The sequence below is a fragment of the Triticum urartu genome, unplaced genomic scaffold (assembly GCF_003073215.2).
Source record: "Triticum urartu cultivar G1812 unplaced genomic scaffold, Tu2.1 TuUngrouped_contig_2855, whole genome shotgun sequence".
Lineage (NCBI taxonomy): Eukaryota > Viridiplantae > Streptophyta > Magnoliopsida > Poales > Poaceae > Triticum > Triticum urartu.
Genome location: NW_024113357.1, coordinates 4,624 through 24,953, shown reverse-complemented (window position 1 = coordinate 24,953; position 20,330 = coordinate 4,624). Strand labels below are relative to the sequence as shown.

Below are 20,330 nucleotides of genomic sequence, written 5' to 3'. Positions count from 1 at the left end.
GAAAACATGTTTTTTATTTGCACATATACTACACTTTTCCCAAAGTGTTCACTCAGAAACATGTATTGCGAAATATACATGTTTACTTGGCCAGGATACATGTTTAGTTGGCCAGGATACATGTTTTTTAGTTGGCCAGATAACACGTGGGGTACAATGCATGTTTTAGTTTTGGCTAGCATGCATGCCGAGTTGCCAGAATATAGGTTCAGTTGGATGGGATGCATGTTCAGTTGCACATTTATGAATTTTTCGTTGCACATATCTATTGGGCGGTCAATTTTTTGTTCATTTTGCAAACAATAACTACAAGTTGGTAGAATGCATGTTCAGTTTTTGGCTACAATGCTTTGTTGAGTTGGCTTTAATCATGTTTTAATTGGCCAGAGAACTTGTTTTTAGTTGGTTTGTTTAACACATCCAGATGGTAGAAACTTGTATGGCATGCATCAAGTAGTTTTTGGCATGTTTAACACATCCAGCAGTAACATTAAGTAGGCTGGTGTGATGTGCCAGATTCACCTCTTTTTTGAAGCAGATTCTCCATGGATCCATGGAGAAAGGGGTTTACATATGCCTATGCAGTACAAGAAAGGGGGAAGTGAAGAGGTGCAGAGGGGGCTTACCTGCTTGATCTTACTGCCTGGTATGGCTCTGACCACCCTGCCTTTTAGATCTTGAAGCAGCTCATTCTACTTTGGGGCTCCCATGGCGGCTGTGTAGGAGGAGGAAGAAGGGTTGGGGCGATTTTTGTTGGATCTGCTTCTGGCGTGGAGAAGAAGAAAAAGGCAGCGTGGGAGGGGCTGAGACGTGGGGGCGAGCGGGGGCATGGGTGCGAGCTGGGGACAGCTGGCTACATGGGCGCTCGATCGGTTTGTTTGGTGGCCGATCGATCGGTCTGTTGCCTTCCTTTTCTGTTTCGTGGGGACAGTGGGTTTCCTTTTTCAGCCGGCCGCTCGGTTGCACTAGTGGGCAGCCGGCCGCCCACTAGACACGCCTAACAAAAAAAGTGGCCCGCCCCTTCCCTGGCCTAATGACCATAACGGGCCAACAAACAAGAATGGGCCGGAAAAAAAGAACGACGGGATGCAACAAGCGACAGCGACAGAGGCAAACAAAAGATCGAGATTTTTGCATGAGATTACAACAAACAGATTCAATGGCCAGAGACTTAGATGCGACATCCTTAAATTTCATCTAGATGTGAGTTAGCAATTCCGAATGTTTTTTCTTTTTTTGCTTTGTCTGCGTCTCGCTCGTGATTTCGGTTTGTTTGCATCCGGATGACATGAACTCTCTGGTTATCCTTAGTGCTATAAGATAATACAAGACGTGATCATGGGATGACATCGTGTAATTGGATTTGCCAGAAAGGAACTTCGTGTGAGAAGAAGAGACCAACAAGCCGCCGCCGCAGCTAATCTTGACCTGAAGCCAAAGCTAGCCCGATAAGACGAAGCACGGAACATTTTCATCCGGGAATCGTGTAAAGTAGTACGGCCTCCTTTTTTATACGGTGTAAACTTTGTGTACATGAATGGCTAAATCTAGTGTGTTCTACAGTACCACGTAGTGATTTCTCAATAGTTACTACTCCGATGCCCTGGAACATTTCTGCATTACACCTAGCGAAAGCATTTTTTATTCTACTAGGCCTGGATGAAGAAGTGGTTCCCGGAGCCGAGGTCGACCGTGACGCTCTGCGAGACGGAGGTGTTGAGCGAGGGGTGGCTGACGGTGACCTTGTAGTCGCCGTGCGCGACCTCGGCCTGGAAGTAGCCCTGCTCGTCGGTGGTGCCGGTCTGCGCCGCCGTCCTCCACTCGGCGAGCAGCCGGTCCACCACGTCCCCCTGCGGCAGGTTCCTGAAGTTGTTGTCGGTGAGGCACATGACGTAGCACCCCTGCGGCCGCCACGCGGACCAGAGGATGACCCCCTGCACCGCCGGGTGCGCGTACGCCTCCCGCAGCACCTCCTCCAGGTGCTGCGCCTGCGACGGCCCGCCGGCCACGTCCACCTCCGTGAGCCACACGGGGAGCCCGATCTGGGCCAGCGAGTCGAGCGCGGCGCGCATGTAGGGGATGTTGGGGGTGGTGAAGTGCCCCTCCAGCCCGATGGCCATGCCGGCGCCGTTCTCCGGGTAGGACGCGATGATCTGCCGCAGCCGGTCCACGTACCTCCCCGGCGCCGCCGCCATGTCCCCGGGCTGCTCCAGCGTGTTGTAGTCGTTCATGAACATGAGCGCCGACCCGGCGTCCAGCAGCCGCGCCGCCGCGTAGAAGGCCGTGGACGCGTCCCACCCGAACTGCCGCTCGAAGAAGGAGTAGTGCAGGTTCTCGTTCACCACGTCCCACGCGATCACCTGCCCGGCGTACCGCGACACGAAGGACCGGATCCGCCGCGACGCCGCCGCCAGCAGCTCCGGGTAGGGGAGCGACTGCACCCACCGCGGCTGCTGCTTGGGGTCGTCCCAGAACACGTTGTGCCCGCGCACCCCGATGCCGTGCTGCTTCGCCAGCGCCAGCATCGCGTCCGGCACCGTGTAGTCCTCCCGCCCCGGCGCCGGCTCCGTGCTGTACCACTTCATCTCGTTCTCGAACGTGGTCACCGTGAACCGGGACGTGAACCACTGCTGGTACCCCGGGTTGGTCAGGATCTCGCGGCTCATGGCCGCGCCCAGAGGGAAGCTGCTGCGCACGTTCTCCACCGACACCTCCGCGCCCTGCAGCGGGTTCCCGCCGGAGTCCTTGGCCTGGAGCCTCACCATCTTCCTCCGCACGGCGCGGGTCGACTCCGTCCGGTGCGCCGCCCACTCCTCCTTGCTGAACGGCTTCAGCGAGACACTGTCCACCCATATGTCCACCGTCGCGTTGCTCTGCATGCATGCACTAACACGCTATTAATCAACTCAATGATTTGCCCGTTAATTAGCACGTGATAACTAATTGATGATGGAGCGTATTCGGACCTCGAAGTAGATCTCGGCGCGTCCGGCGTTGGCGGCGGTGAACCCGCCCTTGAGCATGGACCAGCACCCGGGCTTGGCCACGGCGCCGCCGACGTGAACGAAGTCGTCGGCGGTCTTGACAACCGCCCACACGTCGGCGGCGGCACCATGGCTCACCTGCAACCACGCGGACAGAGTGTAGTGCGTGTCGTTCTGCAGGTACACCTTCTGGCTGACGCTGTGGTACGGCCGCGTCCGGTTGCCCGCCACGGCGTACCGGTTCCCCGTGGCCACCGACGCGCCCTCGGCGACGCTGCCGTAGCCGAAGGCCGACCAGCCCCGGAGGCCGGCGCTGAAGTCCGGGTTGACGATGAGCCCGCCGCCGTAGTGCGGCTCCATCGGCTCAACCAAGCACTGCATCCACCTCACACAAGTCAGACGACCGACGTATACTCTGAGAATAATAATACAATTTGTGCATAGTAGTATACTTTTAGCTGGTTTGAGCCCAGTGCCCGAACTAGACTATCTCTAAAAAAGAGGCGCCTGTCTAGACGTCGACGCGAAACAGATTTCCTGGTTTAGGCCGGGTAGAAACTAGACAGACCCGGAAATTGATCCTGCCACCCGGCTTTTACCGTCCGCCTTTCCTGGTTATTTCTATTCTATCGGCCAGTTGCGGCATGACCGCCGTGCACAAGTTTCATCTACTCGGCGTCCATATTGCTTTCGTCTTGGGATATGCAGATGCTTTGCTTTGCCTAATCAGCTGGATCAGCAGATAATCAAACACTAACCACTAATTTCAGATACTTTCCGCTTGCTTTGACTGTATCCATTATAGTATTATTATTGTATTATATCACAAAGACAGCATAAAGACAGACAAAAACATAGAGAAGTAGACCCAAAGAAAATTTATACATTCTTCCATAGTCCAGACCAGTTCAGACTATATGTGCATGATTTACGGGGTTTTGTTTTGAGGTGTAGCCAACTTTTCTAACACGTCTGCGCACTGCACTAGGACGGCCGCTATCGTGCATGGCACTGGGAAGCATATTAAGGTACGTACTACTAGGTAAGAGAGAATTAAGGACATTCCATTTTAACTTGGGCGGGAAACCCACTGGCCCGTTTTAACTTGCGTGGCAAATTAACCCCGTTGCGTGAGGAATAACGACGTGGCCCATGCATGGTAATCTCCTCTGCTAACCCAAGCTCGTGCTTAAAAAATCATCTGCCCTTGTACATGGGTTATCTATGCTATTGCAAACGTAAGGGTCGAGTAATTCTCCTATGAGAGAATGAATGAATGGGTGGATGGGCTTGCCTCGACGCTTGCGGAAGAATCGTACGGGAGAGACTTCACCATGGAACCTGAATGGAAGCAAATGGTTAGCCAGCTGCGTTACAAAGAAACCACGTCGATTTCTCATGGAATGCAACTATCCGGTTGATAATTGGTTCATAGGTTCAAGGATACACGGCAGTAGCTTGCAAAGTGGTATAGCAGATTGAATCACTCGCATTGCGTACCTTCCATTAGAGCAGCAGCCCATAAGAGCAAGAACACCAGCTTCTCCATCGTGGTAGCCATCGCCGTCGGTCAGCAGTTCGTGCTCTGCAGTAAGCGCCAACCAGGGCAATGGCAATGAGGAAACAGAGCACAGAGAAAGAGGAATGCAGGGCAATGGCAGATATAGATAGAGGGTTTACCCACCCCCTGAAGAGACCAAGGCACTTGCTCAAGAGCGGCAGTAGGTAGAGGAGGAAGAAGAGGCAGAGGTAGACGACGGTCCAGTCCACGCTCACACTCGCGCTCCCTTGCTCTGTTCCCTGGACATCCGCACCAACGATCTTTGCGTGGCCTGCCGCCCGAATTTATAGTGGGAGGGCGGGCAACAGCAACACCCCCCGCGACGGCGACGGGGCCAAAAGATTATGATATCCGTCGCGCGCGCGCGCTTTGCTTGCTGGCCGCGCTCACCTCACCACCCGCACGGGAGGAGATCGAGCTTGCCAAGCAAGCGCGGCCGGAGGGGTGCTGGATGCCGATCCGTCGCCCGCCCGCGCAAGACACTTGGCCTTTCTAATTCTCCACGTACTGCTCCACTCTAGTTTTTCTTTTCTGTCTAGCTTAGCCGGTGCCTACGAATGCGAACTCTCGCTCTCTCTCTCTCTCTCTCTCTCTCTCTGTGTGTGTGTGTGTGTGTGTGTGTGTGCGCGCGCGCTTTGGTAGTGGCATTCAGATTTCAGAGCATTCAGCACGGGCGGCTGCTGCTATTGACGAACTGACTGTGCCGTGCATTGACGCCTGTGAGCCGCATGTGAACCGGCTAGCGTCGTCTACGGGGCCGAGGGGTTCACGTGGAGCCGGAACAAGAAACTTTTACAGCGACTGGCGTTACATGTGGCGGCGACAGGGAATTCCTCAGAGGAGGCGATTCGATGCCGGCGCGCCCGGCCCGGACACGCGGTCAGTGGCCGTGCATACGACGCCTATGCCTATGCGGAAGTCCAGGTCGACCGATCGATCGTCATGTGAATCCGTGGGGTCGGTTTTAATAACCTATATATGCACGGCTGCTACAAATGTCCGCCCCGAGCTGCTAAGGGCCGGCTCGTGATGCGGTTGTATTCAGAATGCTGTGCGCTGGGCACACTACCGTGGCAGAAAAGTGCGCGCGCAACAGGCCAAAAATCAACATGTGAATGTGGTACTGCAACAAGACACCGCCGATCAAGAAATGAATGTCCTTGCTGCCGCCGCCCATCGTCACCGTCCCGTTTCGTTCCGTCGAGGGCAAAGGAGTTCTACACATCAGTGACTGATGAACACATATACCTAGCGTGGTATCCGTTCAAAATGGGAGCAAAAGTCAATATTTTATTTCCATACAACTATTGCATCTTATAACTAGCCGCTTGGTTTCAACAATATGCCAACATTCTTCGCCTGGAATCTCTTCCCTCCGTAGTCGGGTCAAGGGCGAGTAAGTAAGGAAGCACCTCGCCTCAAGTTCTCAACTTCCGTTGTAGGTATCAAATGAACCTGAACGCTTCTTTCCAAAGTGCGAATCAAATTAACACTTGTTTTTTCTTATGAACAGGCCCATAAGATCAGCAAAGACGATACAGTATGAGTAGGCCCGATATAAAATACCGGCCGTCTCAAGCCATAAGAAGTTGACTGAAGCTTCCAAATTCCAAGTCACATCACAGTATAGTAGTGGCCACTACTCGCATTGACAAAAAGAATGCAGAAGTACCAGTCACTCGGTCACGGAACACAGAAACAAAAGCAGTACCTGCATTCATTTGTCCATTTGTGAAGTCTTGTATATATACACCGCACCGAACAGGTGAATTAAAATACTGACCATGTGGCAGTAAACTTAGCTGTGGAACGGCCGTCATAGTCCACTGAAAATTACAATGAGCTGATGAGAGGTATGTGTATCTACCTTCCCATAGTCCACTGCGTGGGCCGTGCGTGACCAACAAAGCCGGCGGGGGCAAGGAGACAGCAGTGTCCTATGCTTGGCTCCTTTCTTCACGAGGGACAGAAAAAGAGTGGTTAAGCCATCTTTCTATGAAGCAGACTAATTCATTCCTTCTTATTTAGGTATGATCATGACAGGTTGAAAACTGGAGTATGATGCACTCATTACATTTGAGCACTTCAGCCATCTTGTTCACCGTGAACTTCTCGGGCTTTCCCAGAGGGACAGAGGGTAATTCTCGCATATTAACAACTCACAATGATGATCAATTTTCTTCTAAGCAAAGATCCAACATCACTGAACGCGGACTAGAATTTGCTGCGTGAAGAAAAAGTAACAGGAGTAAACCGAGTTACTGACCTTCAGTCTACAGGGCAGGCGATTAACTATTAAGTAGGTTACTGGACTTGCCACATGACGGCCAATATTAGTGTGGTAGCACAACATTACGCCAAGGATCTAAACTAGGTAAGACCTTTTCTAGCTACAATTACCCCTTTGCTTAAGAGTTTGACAGCATTGAGACAAATGGCGGACACTATGGCCCTAGAACATGCAAAAGTTAACATCCATTTTAATTGACAAAGTACCAGGTAAGTATGTTGGCAACCAAACATGCTGTTCAGCATACAACAATTATGGTCCGGAGCTTGCGCTTGCAGATAACATAAAGCTTTTCTGTATAAGCTGTTTCCTTTGGACAGGTTTTAGAAAACATGTTTCTTTTTTTGGAAAAAAGAGGGGGTGGCCCTCCAATTTCTGGCTGGTAAAGAAAAGGAAACCCTCAAAAAGGAAAACTACAGTGCAGGTGGCCAGCGAGCGCTGCATCACACACTGGCTGAAAACCTAGCAGTAAATTCATCAGGCACAAAAGTTTAGAAGACATGTACTTAAACTGCAATAACATACTTTTTACATCTAGTAGATTTGACTGTGAAATGATTTACTTTGTATTGCAGCTGAAAAACTAACAAGATTCTAGTGGTGAATTTCTGAGAAAGAAGCAGATCACATACCTGCTTCTTTTATGCCCATCACACTCCTCCGAGATATCAAGCACTCAAATTTACCAGATTTATGACTAAACTCCGGCTGATGCCACATCAAAGAGCAGCAAAGATCAATGGTATGTACTACCCAGCTGCATGTGTTTGCCTTTTCTGCCTCTTGATAAGCCCTTCCATCAAAGTTATATACGTTGAACTGTCAACAGACATTCCCTTTTGCATCATCTCATCCAAAATGGCCTTAGCTTCTTTGAATTGCCCACCGGTGCATAGCTCATTTACGCGTTTTGTGTAGGCCTCCAGAGCACTATCTTGTGGATTTCCACCAGTTTCTTCCTCAGTATTACCCTCGTGATCCTTCCCTGACTCTGTTTCATCTACAGAAGAAGGCTTCAAGAGGGGAGAAGAAAAGCTTTGAGACAATTTTCCACTCTCAGATAACTTATGCAGCATACTATGCGCTTCTTCTGGTCTCCCTGCTTCAGATAGTGCAGATAACACAACATTGTAGGTAAACGCGTCAGGCTGCAATCCTCTGACCTCCATATCAGCGAGAAAATGCAAAGCAGCATCAACATCCCCATTTTTGCACATAGCATGTATTAGGGTGTTATATGTGATAACATCAACCTTCTTCCCTTTCTCTACCCATGAGTCAAAGAGCTTCATTGCTTTGTCAAGCTTCCCCTGCAGACACAGTCCATTCATCAAAGTGTTGCAAGTAACAACATCTGGCTTAAAGGAATTTTCCACCATCTTGTTGTGGAACTGGAAGGCATTCTCCAAGTCCCCTTCCTTGCAGTAGGCATGGATGACGATATTGTACGTGGTGTCATCTGGTACCAACCCCTTCTCCATGAGCTCATTCAACTTATCAATCGCCTCTTTCAACCTCCCCATTCTGCCAAGCCCCTTGATCAATGTGTTGTAAGTCGAAATAGTTGGTGTCAACTTCCTCTGAATCATCTCATCCCACAGACGCAGAGCAGGCTCCGGATTATACTCGTTGAAGTAGGCTGCCATCACTGTGCCATAGCTGACTTCATCGGGCACAAAACCCCTTTGGGATGGAGATTGTAGCAGCCCTTGAGCCTCTTCATAACGCTTCTCCTTGCACAGATTATATAGCACGGTATTAAGCGTGAAGGTGTCCAATTTGAGTCCCCTACCGACCATCTCATCCATTAGTGCAAATGCTTTGGCGACATTGCCAGCCTTGCAGTATGCATCAATCAACGTATTATACGTGATCACATCTGGTGCTAAACCTTCATCTGCCATCTTCTTGAAACACCCCAACGCCTCCTCCAATTCCCCATCCTTGCAAAGCCCCTTGATAACAATGTTATGTGTGACCAAAGTCGGCTTCACCCCCTTCTCACGCATTTCCTCGAGCAGCCTCAGTGCATCAGACGAACACCTCCACTTAAAGCACGCATCAGCGAGTGTATTGTAGGTCACTACATCAGGCAACAAAGTGCCGAGCCGCTCCATCTCATCCTTCAGCCTAAACGCCTCATCCACCTTCTCTGCCTGGCACAGCCCAGCGATAAGCACATTGTACGTCCACAGGTCAGGCTCCAGCCCGTTGGCCGTCATGGCCTCCAAGACCTTGGTCGCCTGCTTAATCCACCCCAGCTTCGCGTAAGCCGACACAAGGGTATTGTACGTCGGCCGCGTGGGCGTGATCCCCTCTTTCTTCATTCTCGCCAGCAGAGTCCTCGCCTCACCGAGCATGCCTTTCCGGCAGTGCGCGTGGAGGAGCGTGTTGTAGGTGACGGCGTCGGGGGAGAGGCCGAACCCTTGCATGGTGGAGAGCGTGGCGAGGGCGTCGGCGAGGGTGCCCTTGGAGCAGTGGGTGTGCACGAGGAGGTTGAAGGTGTAGTGGTTGGGGTGGAGGCGGAGCGCGATGAGGGAGCGGAAGGCGTCCAGGGAGGCCTGCGGGGAGGTGGAGGGGCTGCGCGCGAGCGCGGAGAGGACGGCGTTGGCGGCCTGGAGGGAGGGGCGGACGCGGATGCGGCGGCGGAGGGAGTGGAGGAGCTGGGCGGCGAGGTGGGGGAGGCGGAGGCGGGAGTAGGCGCAGAGCGCGGCGTCGGCGAGAGGGGTCGAGGGGAGGTGGCCGAGGAGGTGCCGGTGGAGGTGGCGGAGCGGGTCGAGCGGGACGAAGGAGAGGAGCAGCGGGAAGAGGTGGCGGTAGGGGAGGACGGGGAGGAGCGGGAGGAGGGAGGGCAGGCAGGAGGGCGGCGAGAGGAAGCTGCGGTAGGCGAGGAGCGACTCCGGCGAGGCGAGCGCCGGGTTGGAGGCCGCGACGGCGAGCACGCGCGGGTGGTGGGAGGCGGTGAGGCGCGGGAGGTAGGCGGCCAGGAGGGTGGGCATGGGCACCGGGGCGGGCAGGCGGGACGCCGATACGAGCGCGTCCGCCACGGCCGCGACGAGCGCCGCGTCCGGGTCGGACGCGGTTGCGGCCGAGGCGGAGGTGGACGGCGGGGTGTCCATGGGGAGGAGGGGAGGCGGCGGACGGTGACGGCGCGGCGAGGGGGAGTGGAGAGGAGGGAAGCGGGGAAACTGTGGGGAAGAGAGGACATGGTGGTGTGGGCTGCCCTGCGGGCTGTGGGCTCTGGCCCTGAGACTCTGGTGGACTGTACTCTGGCCCATCAGTAGAGTAGGGTGTTCTAGACTCGAACAAAAATTAGTAGAATTAAACCCCAAAAAAACAAAAATCAGTAGAATAGGGACTTCACCTTTTTTTAGAAGAAATTGGGACCACACTACCATATAAAAATATGAATTGGTCACTCCATGCATTTGAAAAAGTTCCAGGCTGCATACAAAATAGTGCTGAAATTATGGGCCCAAATTATGGAGGCTGGTTGGGATAGTGCATGATTGGTCACTTTGAGTACTTCATCTGTTCAAAATTATGTGAAGTTCTTTTTTTTCCTAAGTCAAACTTATTCTAGATTCAATATAGCATCTACTCCCTCTGTTCACTATTATAGGATGTTTTGGATATTTTTAATATGGACTACATGCACACTGAAATGAGTAAACAAACACACTAAAACACGTCTATACATACATACATTCAATTTAGAAAAAAGTTAGAACATCTTATAACAGTGAATAGAGGGAGTACAATATAAGATTCATTAAAATTCTTCATAAACATACATTTTCACAATCTATATACTATTTACTGTTGTAAATAATAGCCCGTTTTTCTATATAATTGTTTAAACTTAAATACAGCGACGCCGGCAAGCACCGTGCTTTTTCTTGGAAGCATCGCTGATGTGTGGCGATCCTCCCCTCTTCGCAGGATCGGACGAAGGCTTCTTCCTCCTTGGGGACGCGGGGGGGGGGGGGGGGGGGGGGGGGGGGTGGGGTCTGATTCATCAAATAAATACGAATTCCCCCACACAAAATGCAATTGTGGCGTAGATTTCGGTCCCAGTTGCGAGGCAGAGACTGCTCAAGTATATCCAATCCTGAAATATAACATAATTTTGCTACAAAAATTCCATGAGAAGGTACTGATAAGCTACGTTCTCTAGATTAGAACAAAATCGTCAGTCCAACATTCTATCTTTTCATCCAATTCAATCCTCTTGTCGACCATCATTGCCAAATGGATAAATGGCAAAATAGAAGTTATCAAAGCAATTGTGGGCTTGTGGCATCCAGAAAAGGGTACCCCCCATAGATGGCCTAAAAGATTAGCATATGCGGCCCAGCTGAAATGATCCACCATCACCGCCGTTGCTCCTGAGCTTTTTTTCCTGCCATTGCTCCCAAGATTTTTCTTTCTGCAGAGGCAATATGAACATAATGCATGCTGGCATCATATATCTGTTAATACAAAATGTTGGTCGATGTTGTACAACAACAAACCCACCAAACTAGCCATTGAAGAGTGATTTAAAGTATGCATTTATTTACCTTCATTTTACTAGCAATGGAAGGAAGCCATTTCTCTCCCCTGACCTTCTTCAGCTGGTTCACCCTTTCTTCCTCCCTCTTGGCTTTGGTCTTTGCTGCAGTTTCTCTAGCTTCCATTCTAGCCAATGATATTTGGGATGCTTCTTTCGCGGAAACAAGTACGTCGTTACCATCAACAACAACAGACTGAAGCATATGTCTGAACTGAAATCAGGGTCGCAGTACGATCAGTAAAACATACAACCATAAGCTCACATGCATATGTATAATTATTGTGAAAATATATATCAAACCTTCTTTGATTTCTCGTCGACCTCTGGCCCAGGAAGAATCTTTGGTCTCTTGAGTTGCACATGGTATTTATCTAGAAATAAACATTAGTATGAATATGTATTATCATCATGAAAGGATTTATCCACCAAGATTATTAAAGATAATCACATTCACATCATACCTACGGCATCCATTCTGATGCCAGGAGGTGCCTTTTTAAATAACTTTATCCCTCCCCCTGTTTCCTCGGGGTCAGCCACGTTCAAGCAAGGATTCCTCACTATTTCGAGATTTCTCTCTAACATATTGTCCAACATATTTCTTACCTGAAACAAATCAAATGAAGTTTGTAAGATCATAATGCATAACATAGTATGACTTCCTAATGCCTAACCAAAAGAAAGAATGATACAAACAGAAGAACAACTGAATGAAGGGCAGAGAAAAAAAAACTTAAACAGGAAAAATCTGTTTAAGTGAAATGGTTATACTATAGTTGCAGACTGGCAGGTCTGAATGGTGAATACATGGCAACATGTGCCAGCTTTTTCTAGTTGCTCATCAGGCTTGCCAGGTGAAGTGATGAACTACTACATTCTGAAAAGGATCATGCAAGTAAACAGTACAGAATTCTGTAGACATAGAATGTAAATCACATGGTGTATTTGCAAACTACTGCATATTAAAACGATCATGCAAGTGATGAACTTACTTTGTGGCTTGGACAGGTACCAACGGAAACTAATATGATGATCCGGAGGCCCACCGTAAATTATTTAACACATGGAACGGAGCATCTACCAAAAGGTCAAAGCAATAAGGGGAATTGGATAGATTGCAATGCAAGATGGGGCATTATTTCCTAGTGGCAAAGCCAGTTCGTTTTTACTGGGTACTGACAAAGTTGATTTTTACTGGGTAGCGGCATAGTAAGTTGTGGCATTTTATCAAACCAGCGAGAAAACCTCCAAAATGGCAATGGTGCAGTACACATCCTATATGGAGTGGAACATGATTGATTATATCCACAACTTCAGTCTATGGGGTGAAACATGATGGGTTTTCTCAATTTGCCAACCGTAGCTACTCTGCAAGAATGTAGCTAAGTATGTGCATCCGCTGGTAACACTGATATATCCCACTCGAATATACTCCCTCCTCGTTCTAAATGTAAGTCCTTTTAGAGATTTCAATAGGAACTACATACGGATGTATATAGACGTATTTTAGAGTGTAGATTCACTCATTTTGCTCCGTATGTAGTCCATATTGGAATCTCTAAAAAGACTTATATTTAGGAACGGAGGGAGTACAATTGAAGCAAATGCAGCTGCTATTGCTAACTTGCTATGTAAACCCAGACTAATCCGAGTGAACCAGCTAATTCTAGTTCGTCCAAGGACCACAGGAAGAATGAAGTATGCATCAAGCTTTGAAGACAGCACTGAATCAGCACAACAAAACCGAGGACCATGTCAACCAATGAGCTGCAGCTGCGGCACTGAATCAGGAGCAGAAGAATATTATGCAGCTAGCAAGCATAAAGCAAGGGGCGAACGTGGAAAGCAAGACACCTTGATCTGGTACAGCTTGAGCCCAGGCGTTTGCGCCTTCCCCTCATCCTGCGGCGGCTGCTCCAGCCCGTTGCTGTCCTCCTCGACGCCGCCGCCGCCAGAGGCGGCCTTCGCCGCGCCGTTGGACGACGGGTAGCCGAAGCCCCCTACAGCGACGGAGTCGATGGCCGCCCTCCACGAGGCGTCTCCGTCATCGTCGCTGCTGCTGTTGCTCGCCGTCGGGCTGCCGCCGCCGCCGCCGCCCATCCCGCTGCTCGAATCGACGACTCAGCTCGCTCGGCCGGTGGTGCGCTGTGCGCACTTGCGCTCTGCTTTTGGGCCGGTTGTGCGCTGGGTTGGGCCGGGCCGGGGCGAATCTGTTTCGCACCGACCCGCGCGGCTCGAGCCGTGTATTTCTATCACGGGCTGAGCCGCCTATTATTCCCTTCTCTTTCCCCGACCCAACACTTGCGGTCGTCAAATCTCGCCGTCCCACGTCGCCGCCGGCGAAACCCGACCGCCCGGCAGGGCAACCGCACCACCGGCCGGAGGCCCGCGCCTATAGGGTAGTCGGAGATGGGGAAGAAGCAGCATAGCAAGGACCGGATGTTCATAACGGCCACGGAGTGGGCGACAGAGTGGGGCGGCGCCAAGAACAGGGAGGCCATCGCGCCATTCCAGCGCCTCCCCTTCTACTGCTGCGCGTAATTGCCTACGCTCCCTCCCCGCTTCCCCTGTTCCCGCACCAGCCTCGCTGGAAGATTTGCCTGCTTACCTCTGTTCTCTTGGTAATTTAGGATTCTGAATCGAATTTCGGAGAGCTTGAGCTTATAGGGTTTCTTCCTTAGGGCATGAACTTGTTTTCTGTGGATATTTTAGTTGGTATATATGCCACCAGTTAAGCTAGTTAGTTACCTTTGTAAGCTCCAAATGCTCAAATTCAGCTCTGGATGTTGAACCTTCATACTATTCGAATTTAGCCACATTAGCAGTTGATTACTCCCTCCGTTCCAAAATAGATGACTCAACTTTGTACTAACTTTGTACTAAAGTTAGTACAAATTTGGGTCATCTATTTTAGAACGGAGGGAGTAGTAAGTAAAGTCAATCCCTCTTCTTCAGCCACTGATTGTCATTTCATTGGATATTAGGCTCACTTTCCTGCCATTTGAGGATCCGGTGTGTACGGCAGATGGAAGCGTCTTCGATTTGATGTAAGTGCCTAGGAGTTGCTTCTTGGATAACTTATTGGTAGGAGAGCTGAGAAGGCAGGGATTCTTATTTTTTTTGCTTCTGAATGTAGGAGCATAATCCCATATATTAAAAAATTCGGGAAGCATCCGGTAACTGGAGGAGCACTGAAGCAGGAGGATCTAATTCCTCTCACTTTCCACAAGAACACAGATGGTGGGTTGAATCTATGGCATGAAAAAGTCGATGTAGCCTGAACCAAATAGAACTGCTTGAACAGTAGTAAATTCCTTTGATGTTAGTTGATCTTCTGGTGTCATTGTGTTAATATTTACTCTTTTCGTGCAGGAGAGTTCCAGTGTCCTGTTTTAAATAAAGTTTTTACAGAATTCACGCATATAGTTGCTGTAAAGACTACCGGGAACGTCTTCTGTTATGAGGTGGGCTTTAGACTTTGGTTAGCTTATATAATAGTGTTTTTCAGGTGGTCAATTTGGTATGCTCGTAGCTGATTGATTATTGCTTTGTGTTCATAGGCAATCCAGGAGCTTAACATTAAGCCAAAGAATTGGAAAGAGTTGCTAACCGATGAGCCCTTCGCACGAAAGGACTTGATAACAATTCAGGTAGCTGTCTGGAAGGACAATATATATTACGCATTGTCTTACTGCCAATTAATACCCTAGCCTAATACTGTTTGCCTTCTGACTTCTCTAGAATCCAAATGCGCTTGATACCAAGGTCCTAGGGCAATTTGATCATGTTAGACAAGGCCTCAAACTTGATGATGAAGGTTCAATTATGCATCCTCTTTCCATTTTACTTATTTTGTGTTGGCTGCTTTGTATCTATCCTTTTGATGTAGATCAACTTATGTAGTCTGACTATCCAACTTCTTTGCAGAGTTGCAGCGGATGAAAGATGATCCAGCCTACAACATAAATGTTGCCGGTGATCTTAAGCAAATGATGAAGGAACTTGGGACTGAAAAAGGAAAATTAGCTTTTCTGCATGGTGGTGGAGGACAGAAAGCTCAAAAGGAAAGAGCTGCCGCACTGGCTGTCCTTTTAGCAAAAGAAGAGAAGAGTGACTCAAAATCGAGCAAAGAACCTAAACCTCCTCAACCATTCAGTGTTGTGGATGCTGCTTCGGCTTCTGTTCATGGCAGAAGTGCAGCAGCAGCAAAATCTGGCACTGCTGAGAAAACTGCTGCTAGAATTGCTATGCACAGGGCAGGGGATCGGGATCCTATAAATGCTAAATTGGTATAGTCTCATCTCATCTTCATGTCTTATATTTACATAGCCCTTTTGTTACTTGTGCAGTTAGTGTTTGTCTTATGGAGGTGATTCGCTGATTTCAGGTTAAAAGTCGTTACACTACTGGAGCAGCTTCACGTTCTTTCACGTCGACTTCCTATGATCCCGTTACCAAAAATGAATTTGAGTATGTTAAAGTTGAAAGGAATCCAAAAAAGAAAGGATATGTTCAGTTGCATACCACCCATGGTGATTTGAATTTGGAGCTTCATTGTGATATTACTCCTCGGACATGTGAAAACTTCCTAACACATTGTGAAAATGGTTACTACAATGGTCTTATCTTCCATCGTAGCATCAAGTATGTTCTCCTATTCTATTAGCCGTATCCAAATCCTGTCCATTCAATCATTCCCTTCTTTATACTCCCTTGATTATGGCTATATATCTAAATGTTGTCCGGTTTGATCATCACCTTTTTACAGAAACTTTATGATTCAAGGAGGTGATCCAACTGGCACAGGAAGTGGAGGGGAGTCCATATGGGGTCAACCTTTCAAGGATGAATTGAATTCAAAGCTGCTACATTCAGGAAGAGGTGTTGTCAGCATGGCGAATTCTGGGCCCCATACCAATGGGTCGCAGTTTTTCATCCTATACAAGTCTGCAGCACATTTAAATTTCAAACATACAGTGTTTGGCATGGTGGTTGGTGGTCTGCACAATCTTTCAGCAATGGAAAAGGTTCCTGTTGATGATGACGACCGCCCATTGGTTAGTATGATTGTTCTAGTTTCATCCGCATTTTTTTTTACTTTGCTTTAGAAATGAAAATACCTCGTAGTTTTACGCAAACAAGATATTGTGGCCACAATATGCTGGCCATTAAACTTTGGCACAACTGCAGTATACTCGTCTTCTAAGCACTATATGTTCCATACCATTTTAGGTATAATTGATGTGTTGTGTTCAGCATAGTTGTTTTTTCACTGGACAAAAACATCTGAACGTGGTATTCCTGGTTTTCAACTTTGTTAACAGGAGGAAATAAAGTTACTGAAAGTTAGTGTATTTGTGAATCCTTACACGGAACCAGACGAGGAAGAAGAAAAGGCAAAGGAGGAGGAGAAGAACAAGGATGAAGATCATGTAATGCTGCTTTGCATCTTGTTTCAATTAGATTCAAGTGCTTCTTTGCATTTATACATCTCTGATTGTTTGAACGTTTATTTGCATTAATCCAGGATAAGGTGGGGTCATGGTATAGCAACCCAGGGACTGGTGTTTCTGCTTCAGCGAGCGCTGGTGGTGGAGTTGGCAAGTATCTCAAGGCTCGGACAGCTGGCTCTGCTGATGCCACTGGAAATGCCGCTGCAGCAGATGATTCAAGCAAGAAGAGAAAAGCGAGTGCTCCTAGCGTAGAATTCAAAGATTTCTCTGGATGGTAGATCCCTGTATACGTGAATTTCCCCTTTCTTCTCAGAAGAAACAACCAGTTGAAACTTGTAACATTTGAGCATGTGCGCCCATGTTATGGTAGTGTATTAACTGCCCAGAATGCGGTCTCACAGCTCACAACAGATTTTTCAGAATCTCACACCTTAATCAAACACGTATGCTCAGTACTCGAGTATCTATGTATGAATTATTACACAGAAAAACTTTTAAGCCTCAAGTGAGACACGACTGTCTGGAGCAAGAGCCGCATAAATATTTATGCATAATACGTATGATATTTTCTTTAGATGTGCGCATACAGATCTTGTGTTCCACTAAGAATTATGCTAATAGAAAGCCAAATGACTCAGAGTGATGTTAATAGAAAGGCAAATGAGTGAGGCATCAATTTGGATGGGGTACACACGCCTTTGCCAAGCTTAGCAGCTTGTGTGCCATATTTGCTGCATATGTGTAAAATGAGTGTGTACCTACAAAAATCTATCAATATTGTTTTGTAGGTTTTATGTACAAACCTTAACCACATTGAGTAATTTAGATACTCAGGCATGGAGGGCTAAGTGGCTAACCCTGGAGCACTGCACAGATATGCACATGTGGCTAAACCAGAATATCTTGAAACATGGCTAAACCAGAACGAGATCATATAAAGTTGCAGTAACAGCTAAACTTAAAACCAGTCCAAAAGAAAACTAAACTCCATCATATAAAGTTGCAGTAACAGCTAAACATCATGCAGAACATGTTCATCCCCAGGTGAACACACAGCCACCAGATAAACCCTTGAAAAGACTTAACGTCGACCTGTACAGTGCGTAGAATCGACCATTTGATGAACTAATAAGTAGAAAAAGAAGATCAAATCCTGTCTGTCTCAAAAAGCTGAAACGAAACTAAACTCAGAACAACCACTCTGCCAGCTCCTTTGTTTTATTTAGAACTATGCACGCTTGAGCAAAACGACCAGAATAGACGCGATGGCCAGGAGCACGAAGGACGACGGGCCATTTGTGAAATCCTTCTTGGAGTTGATGATCAGGGTCTTCAACCTCCCCTTGCTCTGGCCCTCGTCTGACGTGGCCACCAGGTCCTGCATTATGCTCGAAAGATTCGTCACCATCTCCGACACAAACGCCTTCATCATCTGAATGTAATCACTGAATGCATCTGCCGGCGAGACGACACCATTGCTGCTCTGCGAGCTCTCGGCGTCGCTCTGCTCAGCTTCGTCAGTGACACTGGATGACTCGCTGAGGTCTGAGAACGGGAAGATAGATGAACCAAGTTATTTATTATACTTTTCTAATGGTTAACTGAATTAGATGTATTAAATGATGGCTGGGCGCTTACTTGTCTTGTAAAACTCCACAAGTTTCTTGTTCTTCATCACAGCTTCCCAGACATTCTTATCAGAAGCAAGCGAAGCAACAACATCCTGCAGTCCAAATAGAACCCATGCTTCAGGTAAATAAACAATAACTCTGAGTTGTTTGCACTTAATGCCAACTGAAGTTGCATGAATACAAAAAAAGGGCTGACATTATGCCAATATATGAAATCAACTTATCTTCTGATGCTAGCAGGAAGAAATGAAAAAATCATGACTCCACAACACATCATTAGGGTGACCTTGCCGACACCTTCAGTATAAGTTGGAGCTTAATTACCTGAGCTTCAGGACTCTCGTGTAGCATGGTGAAGGCTTCAATAACACGTGCAGAGGATCCAGAGGCAACGGATAAACTGTCATGCTTCTCTTCATGCTTAGATGCTTCTGAATGGAGATGATCCTGAAATGTTTCCTGAGCAACCTTTGTGGGATCATCAAGGCCATCATGGGAGATATGTGTCTTGGAGATATCCAGGCGGCCACCATGGGAATCAATCTTGGCACTGGTTGCATGAACACAAGTCATCAGTTTGTTAGCAAACACAACATCTGGCACACAAGCCAAAAGGCCAAAGCGGCATACATATGAAAAAGGCACATAAGGAAACTAATCGAATACAGAATTATATGACATGGTTGGAAGAACAACTCTACATGACAGACACGGTGAGATATTTTTAGGGTTTGGATCAGGCAATCCTGTCAGAACATGCAATGGAAATCCTAAACAAGCACCGGCGTGATTTTCTGTGAATCAAAATTCTGATGGCACGATCCCAGCAAACGAGCAATTGGGGACAGGAACATCACAGATAAACATGAAGGGTGCCTAAATTAAAAAAAATCTTGAATCTATCAGAAAATGCTGAACGCTCCTGATACCAATTGTCTTACACCGGACAGCAGATAAGAACAATCTACTGAAAAAGAAGAACAGAACAGAGCCAACCACTATGTAGGGCTCTGTCACTGCATAACAACCAGACGTGCAATCGCATCAGTTTGCAACTAAAACTTCATGGACGTGAACCATATCTATCAAACTATCACCAGTTTGGTAAGTAATTAATCTGGTAAAACAAAGGAAGCAAGAAGGAGATGTGGCAAGTAATTAGTATAGTTTAGGATGCGCACATCTCGAAGGCGTCCCTGAGGTCGAGGGTGGCGGCCATGGCCTCCTCGTGGGAGGGCACGGGGCCGAACACCTCGCGGTCGGGGATGTACCAGTCGTCGAAGGTGGTGGCCGTGGGGACGGGGCGGGTGTCGGCCGCGGCGGCGGAGGAGGAGGGCAGGGCGGAGCGGCGGGCGTTCGAGGCGGAGCGGTAGCCGCCGATGAAGGCGGCCCTGGCGGCCGCGCGGATCCCCATGCTGCCGCCTCCCATCGCCTCCGATCTCTCTCAAGCTCTGCGCGAGAATCGACTCGATCGATCAAAGCCCGGGGAGAATGGCGGCGACCGGGTATTTAATAGCCGCGGAGGGTTGGGGAAGGTCGCTTCAGATTAGGGGGGCGCCGCGGGATCTTGGCCGTTGGTCCTGGAACGGACGGATGGTGGGGTGGGGCGCGGTGCACGAGGGGGGCGTCCACGTTGAGTCCTTGCGCAACACGGGTGTAATCCTTTTGCTGATACGCGGCGGGCAGTTAAGTTGCGTAGGGAATCACGCCGCTTATCTCCGCGATTAAACAGGCCAAAATCACCGGGCCAAACTAGAGCACACATTTTTTTACTACTCACACTGTTTCTAAATATAAGTCTTTTTTACATATTTTAATACGAACTACATACAAATGACATATTTTTTGGGATTGTC

At 48.4% G+C, this 20,330-nt stretch overlaps 5 protein-coding genes across 10 annotated transcripts; 1 reads left to right on the top strand and 4 right to left on the bottom strand.

The window, feature by feature from the left end:
• Positions 1 to 1,474: 1,474 nt before the first annotated feature.
• Positions 1,475 to 5,146, bottom strand: LOC125527074 (endo-1,4-beta-xylanase 5-like). 2 transcript variants are annotated; one of them, XM_048691649.1, is made up of 5 exons: positions 4,665 to 5,146; positions 4,485 to 4,569; positions 4,279 to 4,325; positions 2,967 to 3,359; positions 1,475 to 2,873 (listed from the first exon to the last, which is right to left on the bottom strand). In XM_048691649.1, the coding sequence occupies exons 2-5, from the start codon at positions 4,543 to 4,545 to the stop codon at positions 1,650 to 1,652; spliced, it is 1,725 nt and encodes a 574-aa protein (XP_048547606.1). In that variant the 5' UTR covers positions 4,546 to 4,569; positions 4,665 to 5,146; the 3' UTR covers positions 1,475 to 1,649. The 2 variants fall into 2 exon arrangements, with proteins under 2 accessions (XP_048547606.1, XP_048547605.1); XM_048691648.1 differs by having other exon boundaries at positions 4,669 to 5,146.
• A 631-nt stretch (positions 5,147 to 5,777) lies between these two features.
• On the bottom strand, positions 5,778 to 9,942 carry LOC125527073 (pentatricopeptide repeat-containing protein At2g16880-like). 5 transcript variants are annotated; one of them, XM_048691644.1, is made up of 3 exons: positions 7,468 to 9,942; positions 6,329 to 6,499; positions 5,778 to 6,256 (listed from the first exon to the last, which is right to left on the bottom strand). In XM_048691644.1, exon 1 carries the CDS (start codon positions 9,832 to 9,834, stop codon positions 7,585 to 7,587), a length of 2,250 nt encoding a protein of 749 aa, XP_048547601.1. In that variant the 5' UTR covers positions 9,835 to 9,942; the 3' UTR covers positions 5,778 to 6,256; positions 6,329 to 6,499; positions 7,468 to 7,584. The 5 variants fall into 5 exon arrangements, with proteins under 5 accessions (XP_048547601.1, XP_048547602.1, XP_048547600.1 ...); XM_048691645.1 differs by having other exon boundaries at positions 6,413 to 6,499; XM_048691643.1 differs by having other exon boundaries at positions 5,778 to 6,499.
• A 938-nt stretch (positions 9,943 to 10,880) lies between these two features.
• Positions 10,881 to 13,612, bottom strand: LOC125527076. Its single transcript, XM_048691650.1, has 5 exons — positions 13,245 to 13,612; positions 11,852 to 11,996; positions 11,691 to 11,761; positions 11,398 to 11,601; positions 10,881 to 11,264 (listed from the first exon to the last, which is right to left on the bottom strand). The coding sequence occupies exons 1-5, from the start codon at positions 13,488 to 13,490 to the stop codon at positions 11,175 to 11,177; spliced, it is 756 nt and encodes a 251-aa protein (XP_048547607.1). The 5' UTR covers positions 13,491 to 13,612; the 3' UTR covers positions 10,881 to 11,174.
• A 45-nt stretch (positions 13,613 to 13,657) lies between these two features.
• On the top strand, positions 13,658 to 17,298 carry LOC125527072 (peptidyl-prolyl cis-trans isomerase CYP65-like). Its single transcript, XM_048691642.1, has 11 exons — positions 13,658 to 13,927; positions 14,375 to 14,437; positions 14,527 to 14,630; positions 14,763 to 14,854; positions 14,951 to 15,040; positions 15,132 to 15,207; positions 15,318 to 15,679; positions 15,778 to 16,034; positions 16,159 to 16,447; positions 16,715 to 16,822; positions 16,918 to 17,298. The coding sequence occupies exons 1-11, from the start codon at positions 13,800 to 13,802 to the stop codon at positions 17,119 to 17,121; spliced, it is 1,773 nt and encodes a 590-aa protein (XP_048547599.1). The 5' UTR covers positions 13,658 to 13,799; the 3' UTR covers positions 17,122 to 17,298.
• A 517-nt stretch (positions 17,299 to 17,815) lies between these two features.
• On the bottom strand, positions 17,816 to 19,973 carry LOC125527077. The gene is made up of 4 exons (XM_048691651.1): positions 19,656 to 19,973; positions 18,799 to 19,024; positions 18,482 to 18,566; positions 17,816 to 18,388 (listed from the first exon to the last, which is right to left on the bottom strand). The coding sequence occupies exons 1-4, from the start codon at positions 19,901 to 19,903 to the stop codon at positions 18,072 to 18,074; spliced, it is 876 nt and encodes a 291-aa protein (XP_048547608.1). The 5' UTR covers positions 19,904 to 19,973; the 3' UTR covers positions 17,816 to 18,071.
• Positions 19,974 to 20,330: the final 357 nt, after the last annotated feature.

Coding starts and splice junctions, on each gene's coding strand:
- LOC125527073 (XM_048691643.1), bottom strand. CDS start 9,834: ATGCCCACCCTCCTGGCCGCCTACCTCCCGCGCCTCACCGCCTCCCAC.
- LOC125527077 (XM_048691651.1), bottom strand. CDS start 19,903: ATGGGAGGCGGCAGCATGGGGATCCGCGCGGCCGCCAGGGCCGCCTTC. Junction 19,025..19,655: donor CTCAGGGACGCCTTCGAGAT/GTGCGCATCCTA, acceptor TCATGCAACCAG/TGCCAAGATTGATTCCCATG. Junction 18,567..18,798: donor ACGAGAGTCCTGAAGCTCAG/GTAATTAAGCTC, acceptor TTTGGACTGCAG/GATGTTGTTGCTTCGCTTGC.
- LOC125527072 (XM_048691642.1), top strand. CDS start 13,800: ATGGGGAAGAAGCAGCATAGCAAGGACCGGATGTTCATAACGGCCACG. Junction 13,928..14,374: donor CTCCCCTTCTACTGCTGCGC/GTAATTGCCTAC, acceptor ATTGGATATTAG/GCTCACTTTCCTGCCATTTG. Junction 15,208..15,317: donor CCTCAAACTTGATGATGAAG/GTTCAATTATGC, acceptor ACTTCTTTGCAG/AGTTGCAGCGGATGAAAGAT.
- LOC125527074 (XM_048691649.1), bottom strand. CDS start 4,545: ATGGCTACCACGATGGAGAAGCTGGTGTTCTTGCTCTTATGGGCTGCT. Junction 3,360..4,278: donor ATTCTTCCGCAAGCGTCGAG/GCAAGCCCATCC, acceptor AGGTGGATGCAG/TGCTTGGTTGAGCCGATGGA. Junction 2,874..2,966: donor GCGCCGAGATCTACTTCGAG/GTCCGAATACGC, acceptor GCATGCATGCAG/AGCAACGCGACGGTGGACAT.
- LOC125527076 (XM_048691650.1), bottom strand. CDS start 13,490: ATGGGCGGCGGCGGCGGCGGCAGCCCGACGGCGAGCAACAGCAGCAGC. Junction 11,997..13,244: donor TCAAGCTGTACCAGATCAAG/GTGTCTTGCTTT, acceptor GATTTGTTTCAG/GTAAGAAATATGTTGGACAA. Junction 11,265..11,397: donor CCATTGCTAGTAAAATGAAG/GTAAATAAATGC, acceptor TTGCCTCTGCAG/AAAGAAAAATCTTGGGAGCA.